This window comes from Phallusia mammillata, chromosome 2 (assembly GCF_965637545.1).
Source record: "Phallusia mammillata chromosome 2, kaPhaMamm4.hap1.1, whole genome shotgun sequence".
Classification (NCBI taxonomy): Eukaryota; Metazoa; Chordata; class Ascidiacea; order Phlebobranchia; family Ascidiidae; genus Phallusia; species Phallusia mammillata.
In genome coordinates, this window is record NC_137253.1 from 11,501,741 (window position 1) to 11,520,063 (window position 18,323).

The 18,323-nt window shown below is 37.1% G+C and overlaps 2 protein-coding genes across 2 annotated transcripts; both read right to left on the reverse strand.

Annotated features, from left to right (window-relative positions):
• Nucleotides 1-468: 468 nt before the first annotated feature.
• Nucleotides 469-1,651, reverse strand: LOC145213665 (uncharacterized). Its single transcript, XM_080082031.1, has 4 exons — nucleotides 1,372-1,651; nucleotides 1,161-1,308; nucleotides 965-1,071; nucleotides 469-892 (listed from the first exon to the last, which is right to left on the reverse strand). Exons 1-4 carry the CDS (start codon nucleotides 1,621-1,623, stop codon nucleotides 641-643), a joined length of 759 nt encoding a protein of 252 aa, XP_079938157.1. The 5' UTR covers nucleotides 1,624-1,651; the 3' UTR covers nucleotides 469-640.
• Nucleotides 1,652-6,832: 5,181 nt separating this feature from the next.
• LOC145213875 (uncharacterized) lies at nucleotides 6,833-8,343 on the reverse strand. The gene is made up of 4 exons (XM_080082284.1): nucleotides 8,070-8,343; nucleotides 7,866-8,013; nucleotides 7,567-7,673; nucleotides 6,833-7,451 (listed from the first exon to the last, which is right to left on the reverse strand). The coding sequence occupies exons 1-4, from the start codon at nucleotides 8,319-8,321 to the stop codon at nucleotides 7,200-7,202; spliced, it is 759 nt and encodes a 252-aa protein (XP_079938410.1). The 5' UTR covers nucleotides 8,322-8,343; the 3' UTR covers nucleotides 6,833-7,199.
• Nucleotides 8,344-18,323: the final 9,980 nt, after the last annotated feature.

Here is an 18,323-nt window from a genome sequence, read left to right on the forward strand (position 1 = left end):
TCCCCTTTTTTGAAAGATTAAGTCATTTTGTTCTTCTACAATGTTCTGCACAAACATAAGGTGTTTGCTCATCGTTGCACATATTTCCTTCTGTTTATATTGTCGTTTCCGGTTTGAGTTCAAAGTAGAACACAGTCGCTCGCACCTGAGAAAAAGCATAGCAGCTCGGTTGAGGGGCGCTATGACTTCATAAAATTGCACATTTCCCATAAAATAAATTCTATAACTTAAAGGGGAAAAGGTTCACTTTCAAACTAAGATTTTGCATTACTATAAATATAAAGGTATTTTTTTCTATTTGAAATTAAGCTTATTGCCTATTTTTGTCATCGCAAACCTTATGCTTCGTTGCGCCACCTACCGGAAATCAGCGAACTTGTGATGTGAGTTCCTGTGTTAGTAGCTCTACCGTTGTGAACTCTCACCACATTCAAATAAACCATTGAAATATCAAATACACCACACCATTGATTTATTTTATTTTCGATAGTTATATATAGAACATCACTTTATTCGTTGATTTAATTTCAGTTGCACAAACCTGATTTATAAGAATCGGTCATATCTACGCCCTTTTGTGAATTAAATATTCAAATATTGTAAATTAGATATTCAAATTAACATTTCCCAGAACTGTTGATCAATTTCCAAACGCAATGAAACATACAGGTACAAGAATAGCACCAAGCGATACAAGCAAGAAGAGTGCAACTTTGGCCTCGAACAACATTTTCATCATAATAGGATTATTTTGGGCCTGATCTTGGTGCAAACAACCTTTGATGTTCTTGTGTGGAAAAGGAATATCCGGAACGTCTACTCCCAGAAATTTGCAAAGTGGTTCCCAACCTTCTTGTACTCGAAACACTAACAGTTTGTCCTTTGGGGCGTTCTGCAAAATGTTGTGCAAAGACAGTACGGCATAGGACGACCACATTCTAAGGAAAAGTTAGTTATGACTCACTTGCAGTACATCTGCGTTGTGTTCCCGGTATTTGATTTTTAAAATTGTTTCATTAATTTGATACCCGCTCCAGTTGTGAGGCATAAGTACGCCATACATGACAGGGCCTAAAAATGACTCATGTTGAATTACAAACTGATAACAACATGTTAAACAAAGAAACAAAGACAATCTATATAACTTCAGAATTGCTCACGTGAATGTCGAATTGTATCTGTTGCTCTTCTCCCAGTCGGTGTCACAGTTCTGGCAAAGTTATACATCATGTTTCCGTTTGTGGTTCGCAGCTGGTGTGCAAAACTTTTCACCCAACTATCTTCATTGTCGCGAATTGTAAGTATTATCTGGCAAAAACATAATTCAAATTAGAGCAACAATCAAAAGCACCGAGTTCGAGAAAAAACTACTTTTGCTTCAGGAAAAGCTTCGTGAATTTCTTTCCAGAAATAGAACGCTGGCATGTCGACCACCACGTCAATATTTTCATACATGCGTCGAAAAAGCTCAGTGCTTCCTCCCTTAGAATAGATCTCATCCCATTCGTCACGATGTAGATAAAAACTTTCCATAAAATCAAAAACAGTGTAACCCAGTTGACGGAATGCAGCACTCATCGACTTGGTGCCAGTTTTGTTATAACCGGCCATTATAACTTTCATACTGAGGCCTAAATGTGCAGACTGAGGATGGTTTTTCTACATATGCAGAGAAATCAGAAAATCTTTTCGAAACGAAAAAACGAGCAATATTTTTGCAGGATATCACCAATCAGTTTCAAGATACATACCGTAGGTTTGATAGTCAGTGCACGTTTTTGAATAAAAAAAAAACATGTGTCAAACATGCCCAGTTAAAAATAAAACGTTTGACAAGAAATGTGCCTTCAGTGTTTAATCAATGATCCTTTAAAGATATATCGGACAGCATACAATTGTTTGTTCTGATGTATATCCATTAACTGTAAATAGGACCAACCTTTAAAGTGGTGTCCCACAACCTTTGTCAAACGTATTTAGTTGACTAATGACGCAACCATACCTAACTTATAATGCAAAAAAAAACACAAAAACAATCAAACATAAAGTGTTATCACGAAAACTAACCCATAACACTTTTATGTGCTAAACTTATTATACACACAGACAACTAGTCAAAAAGTTGCTGGATCAATGTGGTGAAACGAAAATAATTTCGTGTCCCTCCAGATGTTACATTTCCTTTCTACTCAGTCGAAAATTTCATCAGCTTTCCTGTAAGCTGCAACTAACAGAATGGTTGTATACATTTTGCAAATAGGTAAAGCAAAGTTGTTTATCTTAACCTCACGGATATTGCTGACAACTTTAAGATAGGATACTTAGTAAGTCCAAAAATCAGCCCAAGATTAATGCCTACTGTGGAGTATTTCCACATGGTATGATATTGCTTAATCCAGTGGTCGGCAACGAACTCCTCGCGGACCGGTAGCGGGCCATATAATTTTTTCGGTTAAATGCTATTCCATATTCTCCCAATGTATCCCGGGAATGATAATTAATTTAAGCTTTTTTATTGCTAAATATTTGTAGTTTTTTGAAGACCGGTCCGCGATAAAATTACACTTTCAAAAACGGTCCGCATTGCAAAAAAGGTTGCCGACCCCTGACTTAATCCAACATGGTGTGATTAAGCCAACACACCTTATGGCGACACAGACAACGACGCATTTCCCGCAGGTTTCATAGTAAATGCTGAACGTTTTGCCAACAGAAAGCAGGATGTCATGGCCTTTGCACAAGGCTCGTATTTTAGGTATTAAAATTAGATGTTGGTGTGTAAAAGGTTTAATGCAGTGGTGGCCAACTTATGGCGCATGCGCCAAACGTGGCGCATTGCATGATTAGAAAGGGCGCATTGCCTTCTTTTGATAATCATGAAAATCAATTTAATAAACTAATAAATAAATTAAGTAAGCCAGCCCTATTAATTATATATATATATATATATATATAAATTTATACATATATATATTCATGCCCGACATTATTCAAACATATCTTTATTTCCACTATTCTTCTTGCAGTTAAAAAAAAAATATATATATAATCACCAGTCACCACATTTTTTGTCAGTTTACAATTGCGGCTCGTTCCGGTCAAAGTGTATGTAAAACATAAGTAGTCCAACCCATTGTTACGCGATAGAGCCTCATGGACGCCATTTTGTGTCCAAATTAATACAGCAGGTATAGGGAAAAACACATAAATATGGCGCATCCAACACAGTATGTTAAAAAGTTGGCGAATGGTATGTAGAAGGTTGGCCACCCCTGGTTTAATGTAAACTTATTTAGAGGTATTGCCCTGCTAACTAGTTTAACTCTAATTTAAACTGAAATTAGCGCACAAAGATCAATAAGCGTAAGAGTGAATTCACGCTTGACTGAGTATAAATTAAAAGACATAATCTTTGTTAATATAAAATCATATTTTAGTTTGTGACGCTAGTTTAGACTTGAGATAGATAATGAGATCTTAATAGGCTAGCTGGAAACGTTACACCAGCACATATGTTCATTAACTGATGTACCAACCGTCTTTTTAAGTGTTGTTTGGCTTAGGCCAGCGGTTCTCAACCGCAGTGGGCCATGGCCCACTGGTGGGCCATGGAAGCATTTTGATTGGGCCACAGACCAATCAAATAGAAAGCTGTTTGGAAGAATTTACTTTCATTTATGTCGCTACAGTCAGTTTTACAAAAATGGCTTGGGGAGAAATTGAGAAGGGATGTAAATTAATTTGAATTTAACTATTTACGGCATAAAGTTACTTTGAGTTTCTGCAACACTTTATGTTTATGATGTAATAAACTACTTTGGGATTACAAGAAAGCCAGATAGCAGCATATCCATTGTCCAACTCGGTCATAACTGAAAGTGCTGGATTAAAGAAGGGAAAGTGCTGTTTTATGAATTTTTTTGCATTAAGTTATTTTGAACTTATAATCTGTTTGAAATATGTTCTGCTTTTTTCTGAACCTATTTTATAGTTGTTTTTTTCTTTCATAAAAATTTACTGGGCCACAGAATTTTTGAGCAATGAAAATGGGCCACGAAAGAAAAAAGGTTGAGAACCGCTGGCTTAGGCTATCCCACGTCGCTTGTCAAAAGAATTGAAACTTTGATACCTCAGATCAGTGGTTCCAATTTTAATAGACGAATTTCTCCCTTTACAATTCTAAACACTTTCATTCCTCTAGACTACATAGCAGCTAAACCATACAAAATTTATTCCTGAAAATTTAAAATTTATATGTTATTTTCCCAGAGCCGAAGTGTATATTCACAAACCACATGCACAAAAATAGTTCCTCAACAAAAGTTTTTAAATCCCGGCTTGGGAGAAATTCCTACCGGGTTTGGAACCATTGCCTTAGAGTGCATGATAAACATATTGAGCATTTTGTGATACACGATGTTTAACACAGCAATTTCAGAAGGAAACAAATTCTGAACAAATTTAATTACTTCCTTTCAGGTGTGAACACTGTACCTTGCTCTGACAAGCTGTTATATCGCTTGTAAACGATTTTAACATCACTGTGATTCATGTACCAAACAAGACACGTACGAAAAGTGCATCCGGTTTTAACTTCTCTAGCTTGTTCAACATAAATCCGAGCTTTTGACAAAATACGTAGGGAAAGTGTGTAGTTGGTGAGCACGGTTCTCAGAAGAAATGCGCGCATTGTATCTGTACACCACTAATGTGTGCGTCATACACAAATGGGACACACGCCCAACGTTTAATGGTATATGCGGCCAAACGGAAAACGATGAAGTCTATGATTATTAGCTGCTACTGCAGTGAGTTTGTACATTTATAACACTCGATTTTTTTGATTTGTTTGATTTGTTTGATTTGATTGCACTATGAACCTTTGGGTGTGCCCATTTCGACACTTCTTATATTTACAAGTTTTGATCTGATCTGAAAATACAAAGATGGTCTACTGCAAACGGGGTCGTAACTGCGCTGTCCTTGAGCCAAAGATACCAAAAGCCTATAGCCTCTCTACCCAACTTGCCATAAAACTTGACGCCAGACCCAGTGGCAAAGGCAACGGGAAGTTTGGGAGGGGTAAATATAATAACGTTATAGGCTATAAAACACCATCCGACAAAAACAAATAGCGACATAGTTATGCCGACAGACAGGACAAGCTCTTGTTGAGGCTCAGGCAATTTGTTTCAAACAAAGTATGTCGAGAGGTGTACGTAAATACCAACTAGACTTTTGTAGGTGAGTCATTGCTACAGGTGCACACTACGCCAAAAGTACATTCTTGCTTCTTTTAGTTTTGACATCGCAATGAACTGGAGTATTTAACACTTAATAAAAAATGTACAGAAAGCCAATGAGAAACCATAGGTATTTTTGATAACTATTTCCTAATTTCATTTTTTGGCCAATTTAATTCACTAACGTGTGTAGCGGCCATCATATTATTGTTTGTAATGTTTACCATAAACTTTGAATTTTCGTGTGCAAAAACAGAACGACGGGAAATGAATTTCAACGCGTCACAATAAGATATAACATTTCTGTTTCGTTCAATAGGTAGGAAATAGTTTTTTTTTTTCTTTTAACATATACATATATTTTGTAAAGGCCCCTTCCCGCCTCAACATGTGACTTCCGGCCGATAAAGAAATAATCTTGTCGCCTCCATAAAACAAAAGGGCATGTTTATCCTTCAATGAATAAATACAAAGCTCAGATCTCACTTCAACATTAGCAATCTTTTTCCCTTTTTGAAATATTAAGTCATTTTATTCTTCTACAATGTTCTGCACAAACATACGGTGTTCATCATTGCACATACTTCCTTCTGTTTATATTATCGTTTCCGGTTCAAGTTTAAAGTAGAACACAGCCGCGCGTACCTGCGAAAAAGCATAGCAGATCGGTTAGGGGGCGCTATGGCTTTATTAAATTGCACATTTGGCATAAAATAAATTCTACAACTTAAAGGGAAAAGGTTCACTTTTAAACTAAGACTGTAAATACATTTTTTTCTATTTGAAATAAGGGTTTTCTCTGGCGAACTTTTCGGACATGAACTTGTTGAAATGTATTGCTGTTAATTTGCCTACTCAAGAATACAAAAAAGAGACACTCTGTGTGGCTGTTAATCAGTCAGCTGTTATTAAGATGCAAAGAACCGACTTCACAAAACAACTGTAATAATCATTAGTTGCACTGTAGCCGCCCCTTTACAAGTCCACATCGACGCAGCATGATTACACAGGTTTAATTAGTGCCATGCTATAGCTCTTCACAAGCCGTCTTTGAGAAACCACCGCAGACATTTTTCTTTAACCAGATTTTCACCATTAAACATGCCAAAAAATATTTTAAAATTAAGTACTAGTCATCACTAGTCATTAACTACGAAGCCAATGTGTAAATGACCATTGTGGGTGTACATTTATCATTGTTGGGCGATTCAGAGAGTATTCCCTCCATTAATCAGGCATGAATAGATAAAAATTTAAAATAGCAAGTTTATTTCAAACGTGTACAACTTTAAAGTTTTAGGCGGAGGCATATGGTCCCCTTGCTTCCAATTCACTTTATGACACAGCTTGATAATTTGTTACAAAGGATTAAATTCCATTAAATTCTAAGGAATTATAAAAATAACACTGAGCAGTAGATCCTAGTTTGCATGCGTTAAGCACAGCAATAACTTTATTGTGTGAATCAGACTATTGCTGCCATAAAACTCTGTGCTACATCACATCATTTTTTCACCTATTTTCACCAACCGACTTTCTGAGAATGTTTGTTGCCTCGTTTCTCGGCACAAAAAGAGGTCGCGCACGACTGAAACCAAAAAACTGCTGTATTACTATCTAACAATATTGATTTGTCAATGTGAAATTAAAAAGTTACGCTGAAATTTTTCACTTTGGCAAAACTAGATAGGCACATCAGTACCAACTGCAAAGCATAGGGCATTTACGTTTGAGCCATAACTGGCTGTGGTACGCATGGCCCATACCACTGCACAGCACAGACTTACTTTCACGTAGATCTGTGTTATACCACAATGGCATCATATACACAAAAATATTTCGCGTAGCGTGTTAACTGCCATCAAGTGCAAACATTGCTCACGTAAAAACGTTAACCTTTTGCGAAGCATATGCAACATGAAACATAAGTTACAAGAGTCAATAAAAAGAGAAAAATTATGTTCCGAAAACAATAAAATATGTAGGTATGAGAATCGCAACAAGCAAAACAAGCAATAACATTGCCATTTTGGCCTCAAATATCATTTTTATCATAAGCGGATTTTCTTCGGCATAATCTTTAAGTAAAGAAGATTTAACGTTTTTATGTGGAAATGGAATGTCCGGATCATCTACTCCAAGAAATTTGCACAAAGGTTCCCAACCTTCTTGTACTCGAAACACTAACAATTTGTCCTTTGGTGCGTTCTGTGGAAATTTGTCGACAGTTAATAAGTGTTAAATGTATTAGTAACAGAATAAAGAGCCATCAATCTTAACTTAATTTGATAATGGAATGTTATGCCCGTAAATTAAGACCCACCTTCAGTACATCGGCATTGTGTTGTCGATACTTGATTTTCAAAACCGTCTTGTTTACTCTATGTGGACTCCAACTATATGGCATATTTGCGCCAAACTGGACACAATCTAAAAGTATTGATAGGATTTGTTACCAAACCACAATAAACCGTAAAATCCATTTGCATTGCAACTTGAAATATTAAGCTCACAGTAATGTGAAAAATAAAATAAAAACTGAGATGTTATGCATGGCATCTAAAATACCAAGTTTTGCTGTTTTGTGTAACCAGAACCTGGTTAAAGAAACTGCTTCTTTACGTGAATTTTGAATGGTTTTAGTCATTCTTCTTCCAGTAGGTGTAAAAGTCTTGGCAAAAGTATACATTTTGTTGTTGTTGACACTCTCCATCTGGCGCGCTAAACTTTCAACCCAAGCTTCTTCCTGATCGCGGATTGTCAATATAACCTGGTGAAACGGGCTTTAATTTGGGAACGACGAAAAATAAAAAATAAAAAAAATACCTTAACATCGGGAAAAGCTTCGTGAATTTCTTTCCAGAAATACAAGGCCGGCATATCCATTACCACATCAACGTCCTTGTACATTCGTCGAAAGAGCTCAGTGCTTCCCCCAGTGGCATATATTTCATCCCATTCCTTACTATGGTAGTAGTAATTTTCCATAAAGTCGTAAACAATGTAGCCCAGATAACTAAATGCAGCATGTAGTGACTTGGTGCCAGTTTTATTGTAACCTGCTACTATCACTTTCATATTGAAAGAATTTGTGCCACTTTATCCTTCAAACAATTAAAATCAAGACAAAGAAAATAACAAAGGCTATTGGTAAAATTGGAAAGTTTAACAACAAACAATTCTTGAACCTACTAAGCAACAATTCCAGCATGTAAGTGTGTACGTGTACGTCCTAAGGGTACAAAACACCAAAGAAAAGTTACCTACCAAATAAGGTGACAAAGCAATGGCTGTTCAAGTTGCAGTATGATTTAAAGTATTTCGATACAATTTTATGTCAAATACATTTTACATCGATTCCATAACTCTTGTCTGACAAGAGGCATGGATATATTTTTACAGTAGCTCAAAGGCCACAAGTAGTGATGCACCGAACCCGACTAAAAAGGTTCGGGCCGAAACCGAATATTCGGCCATGAGGCCGAATAATTTCGGCCGAATCAGGCCGAACCTAAAATCCCCTTTCTTATGGATGTTTTCAATTGAACCTTGCGTTGTTGATGCGAGAGAACTCAATTTTGACAAACTAAAATCACTTTCACAATGTTTAAGCTTTAGTAAACATCTAATATTTTGCAGACAACGTGGCTCGTATTTTATAGATACAACAAATAGTTAGTTCTTGATGTTTCGTTTGGGCGAAAATGAAGTTTAAGGCCTAAATTCAATGCAATAAAAAAGTTCGGTTTCGGCCGAATTTTTAAAAAAGTTCGGGCCGAAACCGAAACATTGGAAAACAGCGGATTCGGCCGAAATGTTTCGGCCAACCGAAACTTCGGTGCATCACTAGCCACAAGCACAAAAACAGTTACGAACCACTCTCTTAAAACTATCAACGTAAAGAATCGGCAGCATTATTACGTTTCGAACTTTTCTAACTGAGAATTCGAACAGGTTGCCCTATTTGTTTGCTGTCTGCATGTTTCATATCCAATTCTGCAGTGTTTCATAACCTTTTAAATCCACTATATTATACAAAACAATTAAGGTTTTAGTCTTGCAACCTTGTCTATAAAACCTCTGGGTATGTTTTCACAAATACCCTGCCATGCACCATCTTGTCTAACTGGTCAAAGTAGTATGCATGTTTAGCAACATGCACCAGATAAACTTCTTACAAAAAAGTCAGTGAAACCTTTTCAACATTCACTTGCCAACGATCGTGACTTTGCAAGTCAGTCATCTGGTCTGCAATGTAGTTATTATCTACAAGAAAAAAAGCATGTCTTAAAGAGTCCCCTTTTTAAGACACCGACTCGATAATGTTTAGCAATTAAACAAATCTTGCTCCAAGCGATTCAGACTCAACTGACAGTAGAAGTGTTATCTAACCTCCAACCTGTAAAGCACCGTGGTAGCTATGTCAATAGTGGATAGCATTAACAGGTCGGGCATTTTTGTTTGCATAGTAATCTAAACAAGGTGGTCAGTGTTTCCGAAAATGTTTTTCACTTGTTTAACACTGATTTATAAAAAATTGTGTTCGCTTTCGTCCCAGAATTAAAGAATTAAAAATATAATACACGTAAAATGTAAAAAATGTTTAAGAAATATCAGCCCAGGGTGATATTACAAGATTAAAACACAAACTAAGAAGTATTTGATAGTCATTGCTCGTGTACTGCCATTTGGGAACCACTTCATGAGATAAATAAGCCTGCCTCGGTTAGAACGGTTAGAACTAGGGCTTTGTTAAATGGCGACAATGCCCCAAATCGCCGCTTAAGCATAAGTTATGTAACCCACGAAATGCCAAGCAAATGACACAGCAAAAAAATTCTAGCATACAGAATACAACCTATAAATAAAGGCTTTTGATGGCACCACAGATAGACGAAGCCTACAAAAATTTGTTGAAAGTCAATAAAGTCAGTTTCAGATAGTGATTATTTTCTTGATATATCCGATAAAATTTGATTCGCGTAACTTACGGATGAGAAAGTTTGACACAAATTACCGGCTCAAAAAAAATCTTATCATAGCTTAACACAGAAATGTTCAATATTGTAACATCAACCCTGTCTATTTAAATTTTAATCAGAAAGTTTCCTTGATGTTTTGTTGTTATAGCCACGAAACATGACGGCATATTTGACAAAGTCTTCACGAGAGTTTCAACAACAATACGAGAGTATTCATGACCAAGATTACAGTTAAAGGATTTAGGCAGATCAAGAACTGCGGCACACTCATAAACGAATCACCGAACGACCTGTGTTTATTTGTTGTTTACAAAGCTGTTGATTTTCTAAAGTTATATATTTTGTCTACACATATAAAACGTATATCTTTTTTTTAATTTTTTAAAGGATACTCAAAAAATCAAAAGCATAGACCTTAAACTGGGTTAATCGAAAAGTCTATTGTTTAGAATCACACGAAGTGTTTCATCATCTTCGACGTAAAGCGAAAATGAATGTGGAACGGGATTTCGTATGCGACTACTATCAGTTTACTACAAATCTCATGTGTAGTTTTGTTACAAGCAATTGAGCAATTGTTGGTTATTTCCTGATAGAAGCCTATAACGTAGACGGAAACGGCATCTAGTTGACCTTACCATTTGACCAAACCTCAATATTTTGGGAAATTGAATCTTTTAGTATAAAGTACAGTTTAGTATTACTATAAGGCGGAAAATGCGGCCTATCCCGAAACCTTGGGCTCAACAACGCAACATAAACATGACAAAAGAAATATTGACACAGGTTTGTTGATCTTTAGAAAATTTCCCTTCAACACCAAACATTTCAGGGCACTTAAAATCATCACAGATATCTGAGGTTATGTACATTGTGTTAGGTAAAACGCATTGCATCATTTCCGGTTGTGGGAAATATTTTGTTGGGATAAACTGATTGTGAAAGCGGTGCAGTCACAATATAAAAGCTTGTTGTAGTTGTGTCACAAGCATCACAAGGTGAAGCTATCGATGTAGTTACTTTAGACTAAAACCAAGAGAACGGGTCGAAGAGAATGTTTTACAAGATGACCACGCCGAAGGTACGCTGCTACAAATACAAAATCGTTATTAGTTGTTTCGTAAAATTATTTTTGGATGAAGAAGAAGTAAAGCAAATATGAATGCTGATTTCTCACATAACCGTGTCATGATAAAACGCTTTGACACAACAAAACGCTATAATTTATTTCAATATGAAAAGCAAGGTTTGAGCAAGCAGTGACCTGTTGTTGCGGATAAAGCAGGGAATGTATCAGAAAAGTGTCAAAAAAGAAACATAACCGGTACACAACAGTTGAGATATCCTAAATTCCGTTCATTTAACTTCAAAATTCACACAACGGCGACAACGTATAGTCGGGTAGTTTACCAAGGGAAAGTACCTCACTATTGATCGTGAATTGTTTAAGGTCGCAGACGTGTTGACGTACGTAGAGCTACTAACACTGAGCTTGGGCTGGCCCCCGGCCTAAGAATTTCTGGTAGGTGGCGCAACAGAGCATAGGTGTTGATGGTGCTGTTACAGCAATTTGGGTTTATGGTAAGAATAATTGCTGAGTCAGCACCATAAACGCCTATGCTCTGTTGCGCCCGCTACCAGAAATTCTTAGGCCGGGGGCCAGCCAAGCTCAGTGTTTTTTTGTTTGTTTTTTTCACAGGGTTCGAACCCAGGACACTCCCGTGGACGAATCCCGATCAGGGAATACTTGGCAATAACTTGGTATTTTACAATGGTTGGGCCCACTAAAATTGCCCTAGTGTATAATTTAACTTGCAAGGACTTTATTGTTTGATCTCTTTCGGGCGTGAAACAAAATATTATTCGATTTTACTGTGCGAAAACTAGGTAAGTAAATCGAAAACTCCATTTTCATGTTTATTAGATATTCATGCTATTCATATCGGTCGTCTGTCCTTTCGTTCTATGTGTTCAACCAACGTTTAACGACATACATAAAATGATGAAACTGATTGCAAAGGCTCAAGAAGTAGCAGAACTCAGAAGGTAAAAATTTTAAAAACTGTTAAAACATATATAGGCAAATCTTTACTAACGTATAAACAATACAGTATGGCAAGCCATATGTTTGGAACTATTGTGCAACTTATAGTCAGAGATAAATCCACTTATAATATCAAGGTCCATTTCATTTTAGACTGGTTCGTGAAGACTGTTATGTGACTACAATAGCGAAAGATTGCGTTTCAAACAACAGGGGCTCACCCTTCTGGAAACATGGTTGGTTAAACTGCAAAAATGTAAACCCTACGACTCATCGGATATCGATTGGCGCAAAACACTGCTACCGTCAAAACAACAGAGGGCAGTTAAGAAAAGATTCAAAACTAAAAGTTGTTCCAGTTTTTTCAGAAGTCCCATTTACGCATCGTATCAACGGAACCATATATCTAAAACTACCAATGGCGTTTGAGTGTATTTCGAATGGGGAGTTACGATGCTGATTATTACAATAACATCGCAATTACTATTTTTAAATCGCGACAAACATGTGCTCTTGTTTAACGTCCAATGTGCTCTATGTCAATCAAGTTGCAAAGAAAAATATATTTGATTCAAACCCGAAAACAATTTGTTTTTATAGTAAAATTTCATCCAACGCATCTATGTACTTGTATAAAATGTGTGTGTATATAAAATGTGTGAGTCGTGGTCGGTGCATCCAAAAAACTGCATCGGCTTTAAATCTCAAAACACCCTCCGATAGAAACGAGTTAAGTAAGGCTAGACCGGACCCCCTTTACCCGGGATCCGTGGAACCCTCTGATTCAGCATGATATAAATAAGTGTTTTCTTAAGCTAAGGTATCTATATTTACTTGGGGATTTGGGCAAGGGGTTTTCTGGCAGTAACAAGGATAAACAGAAATGATCTGCACTAACCTTTTATTAAAAACCAAGCAAAGTAAATAAATAAATAAATAAATAAACAGGAACTTGACATAAATTAAAAGAAGAACGCAAAAAATAAAAGTTCAGCCATCAGACAAAAAATGTAGAAAGTGTGGTTTTTCTCATTCAGTTATGGATAAACATGTCGACACCTAAACATATTTACATCCATGCACCGTAGTGAACGCAGTTACAAGCAATAGGTAAATTGAAATTGATTGTTGTGTTCCATCTGTCTTGATTCGAAAATGTGTGGAGAACCGGTTTTATGCCGAAATACGTTCGATCGGTACAAACCGGCGGTAAGGTGCACCTCAAACAAGCTACAGCGCTCATTGCGTGTGATTTCAAGTTCCTACACTGAAAGCTTCCTTTTATGAGAGTTATCATCGGCGGTGCCCTCGCCTGGTTTTGATACGGGATAAAACAACAGTCGAACCTCTTTAACTTGCTGTAATAAACCAGATATAATTGTCTTTCGCTAACCAGTTTAAAACTTTTAAATTTAAGTTGATTGTTTAACATTAATTTTTCAAGTCGATTTTGTAACCTAAAAATGAGTAGTGTGAACTTATTTAAGTTGTGATTACAATTTCCCACCAAATATCAAAAGTTTATGTCAAAAATAAACCTAAATTAATCTTGTCGTAGTGCTCTTAGGGTTAAACAATTTAGGTTGCGGAAAAACGTTACTTATTTTTTTTAAAACACAAAAAGTAACTACTGATTAGGAGTTTTTATTTACATTTTGTATAAAGCAAACCACACACATCATTCAAGTTTTGAATGTAACGTAAAAAGTGTTTCTGTTTATTGTCCCACCTGACTTCGGTGCGAGGAAGACCAAAAGTTGCTTGCTGAAACAAACGCTCGTCACATTTTCTTCCCAAAATCTCATTAAATATCAACACCAAACCGAGGCAGATAATAACGATTTTCTGAAAGTTAACGAATAAAAAATATAATTTAAATATCTAAAAGGAAAACACAAAACGAGAAACAAAATAATCATCTTTTACAAAATTTTCAACATTACTGTTTGTATTAAAGAAAATGTTTCCGAAATTTTGGTATTTTGTGGTATTTTAAAATCTTTACCTTTTTTTTACCTTAATACTGTAACAATCTCTTACCGGCATCTCACTTCGTAATTCTAAATTTCCCAAAAACAATTCGAATTCCAATTTCTGTCAGTTAGTGCTCAGTGGACGCTGCTACTACGAATGAAGTATACATTGTCATTTGCTGTTATATACCGCGAAAACTTTACATTTTTTCCTTACGGATACTACCGGTCAAGGAAGGAAAACAACGATTATTATTTCCGCAACCACCAGTCACTTGCTGATAGTTGATTCGGTAATTTTCCTTTATAAGCTGGACAATAAGGCACGGGAAAGTGAGGTTCGGGTTGTGCCCTAGCATTGTTATCGTGAAACTGCGCGCTTTCGATGTTTATTTAGACAAGAGAACGCAGGCTGAACGTTTTTTTATAAGGGGTCCCTGAGTTTAGTCCGAAAGGTCGAGGCCAGTTCTAAACTCGAATATTAGGTTATTGCCCAAATTATAGCCCCGGAAGTTTAGTTCATCAAATGAATTATTAGTGCAGATGGGCTCATATAAAGATCATTTTTTTCCGGCTGTGTGCAACAAATTTAGTACTAACGTTTTTCATACTGTACACAATCTTGTACAATAAAATGATTCTACAATGCAATACAGAAGAATAGGTAGGGCGTTGGGCTCGACTGGAAGGCACGGGCCCAATTTTGATTAGTGGAGACTTTAATAAGTTTTAAGAATTAAAGCACATATACGAGCCAAAAGTAAAGAAAATAAACTACAGATTTACATATGTGAACACTGTATACGGACTAAAAAAGTAGTTTAATGTACATAGTAGTTCAATTGAAAACATTTAAGACAATATTTAATCTAACTTAAGACAATATTAGACCATCATGGTTTGATCAAAAACTTCATATAAAAACTTATCAAACACAATCTCACACTAACATGAATTGGTAACTGAGGTTTAGGTCGTAATGCGTAATACGTCATTACAAACGTGGCGGGATTATAAATAAATAATAATAATTGGTAGTTTGTTTTGACTTGTTGCTATCTTTATTTCCTTCGATGAGACAGACTCTTTATGTCTTTAAAAAAAATCCGTAAACCTATAAATCAAAGTAAAATTTTCCGTTTAAAAATATCAATTGTAGTTTAACATTGAAGTATGTTTCCAACATTATGATAATATCACTTATGTAAGGGTAATAACCTTTATATCCTAACGTGATACATGGCCTTTCTCTTATTGGAATCTTGTTTGACTACTTAGCAGATGATGCTATTTTAGACGGGCGACAATGGCTAATCAAAACAAGTTGATTTCCCCGTTAAGAAATTCATACTTCACCACATAAGTTGCCCATAGCCACTTGTTGCGACATATTTAGATTTGAATTTCGGATCAAGGAAACATTTCTTAAAATTGTTGCTTAAAAACATGCCCAGAATAATTAACATGGTGCACTGCCAAAAAGTGTTTATGCTAGCCACATGTTTTATGTTTGCTTCGGGAAGGTCAAACTATTTGACTATATAAGGTTACCACACCTCAGGAATTTCCCGGACATGTGCGGAATTTGGGCGTAAAACCTGTCTCCGTAATTTTTTATAAATACACTTTAAAGGTTCGCAATTCAGTATCTAGTAGCCTACAAGTTCTCAAAGTGGCCGAAATTGCCTTGCTAAGGTGATTCAGGCAAGAGGATAAATGCTTCACCACGTCAATAATCAAAACCGACTGCTTGTGTTACCGAATTATTTCGACAGGCCTGACAAATCGATCTTATAATGCACCAAGCCTACTTACTCAATTCGTAACCCAGGGGTGGGCAAACTACGGCCCGCGGGCCGCATGCGGCCCGGCAAAGGAGTTTGTGCGGCCCGCCAAATGTTCGCAAACTTTGAAGAGAAAGTGACCAAGCAACGCTGAATAGAATTATAAGCACAGGCGTAGAGTTTTAAAAATACCGGGGATGGGACTTGCCTAAACGCAGATACTTTTTACGTGCTTTAGCCGGTTGTTTCTGCCACGTTATTATGCAAATCGTCACTTCGATAAAGTAAAAGCGGTTTACGTTTTCAAATACAGCCCACTTTGCAATGTTGACGCCAAAACTTTGGTCACTTTGGATCAAGTTTAGGTCGTTGCAGTTCTTTGCAAACGAACATTAAACACGGCTATTAAAAGCGGCTCGCATTGTTTAATGTTAGCGCAAGGAATTTATTAACAAAAAAACGTGGTGTAGCCTATGTTGAAACAAATGCTTGTTTATTTTTTAAAACAATTACAATTGTAGCGTTTCAACCAATGTGTGTACAATCATTAAAGTGACAACAAACGTATTTGCACATAGCTGAAAATATACTATGTTAATATTTTGGGCTAAATCAGGGGTACACAACGTGCGGCCGTAAGGCGACATGCGGCCGCGGAGACAAGTTTGTGCGGTCGTGGCCATGTATGTTAAAATACATGTACTGGCGGCCGTGACGTAACTAAAACTATTTTGCCTAATATTTTGATTTTCAAACAGCTAAAAACAGCTTTCGTGAGACTGGAAAAAAAGATTACCAGCCTAGTGACCATATACGCCAGACTTTTTATCCGCTTATTGTGTGCAAGTGCAAACAATGCGAAAGAACAGGCACCGCAATCGTCACAATACAATTTATGACGTCATAAACAGTTAGCTCCGTTCAGCTAAACTAATGCACCAAGTTAGAAATTATTAATCTGGGCATTTCAGGCGACTTAAAATGATATATATATGTGATATAAACCAAATTCTTTACGCAAGTTATTTCAAAACAAAAAAACAAGTAAGCAATTGGCGTCCGTTGGTGAAATACTATGCGGCCCGATAAGATTAAAAACCTTTGAATGCGGCCCTTGCACTGAAAAGTTTGCCCACCCCTGTCGAGGGCGAAGGTGCCATAACACAAAAACGTAATTAAGGTGCCACAACGAAAAAGAACGAAAACAATAAGTGACGGTGACAAAAAATAACAAGCAAATAAAATTTCGCTACATTCCCTCCAACCTGAATTCGTCCTACTCCCGTAGGACTACGCAAACTTCAGTTAGCAGCTCTGAAAGTACACACAGAGCACTTCGGCGCCATCAACACTCAAAACATCATATCGGCCTGGAATACAAACGTTTGGCCATAACCGGGTTGTTGCACAACAACATACGCTCGCAAACACAGCGTTTCCGACTCTTGCTTCGCTTATTAATGGGCGCAAGAGGTGTGCCCCAAAAACACACAGTCACAAAAATACCAAATGCACTTTGCGAAAACGCAGAAAAAGAGCATCCGGCTCGTCGAATAGATTTTTCGAATTGATGTGCCTCATTTTCTGACCGCTTGCATATATCAGGAGAAGCGATTCGTCTGCATTTTCCGTCGACTAGCACCGGCATCAAGTTTGGTGAAGCGACATGGGCCCGAAGCCCTTCACCAAACGCCTGCAACCAATCCCACATGGCGGCCAGCCGCTTGTAATCCTCATAGCTGACTTCAGAACAGGGCGTCGCCCGTCGAAAATAAGCCAGCTGCTCGTCTGACACCAGATCAAGTAACAACTTGGTTCTGTGTCCTTCTGGAGCTCCAACATCGCGACAGTAGGTCGCAAAGCACCACGGTAAAATTATGCAAACCTAAATCTCCGCCATAACGCGGAGATTTCATCATTACATTAAAAAACATCGTTAATATAACAAATAAACAAAAACAAACTAAAACGAACTGAAACCGGCTTCTCTCTTAAACTAAACCAGCGGGGTTGTGGTGACAGGGTCCTGGCGTGCTCGCCAATTTGTTACCGAATTATTTCGGCAGGCCTGACAAATCGATCTTATAATGCACCAAGCCTACTTACTTAATTCGTAACCGGTCCAGAACCCTGCAATAACGGCTCACCACTAAAGCCAATTATACACCCTCACACTGGTTTAGCTTATGGGCGCGACTTATATTTAAAACAAGGTAAAAACAAAGTTACACCGGGCACGTGGCAACCCACCACCAACACCAATATCACCACGTTTCACGGCACCCAGAGAAAAAGCC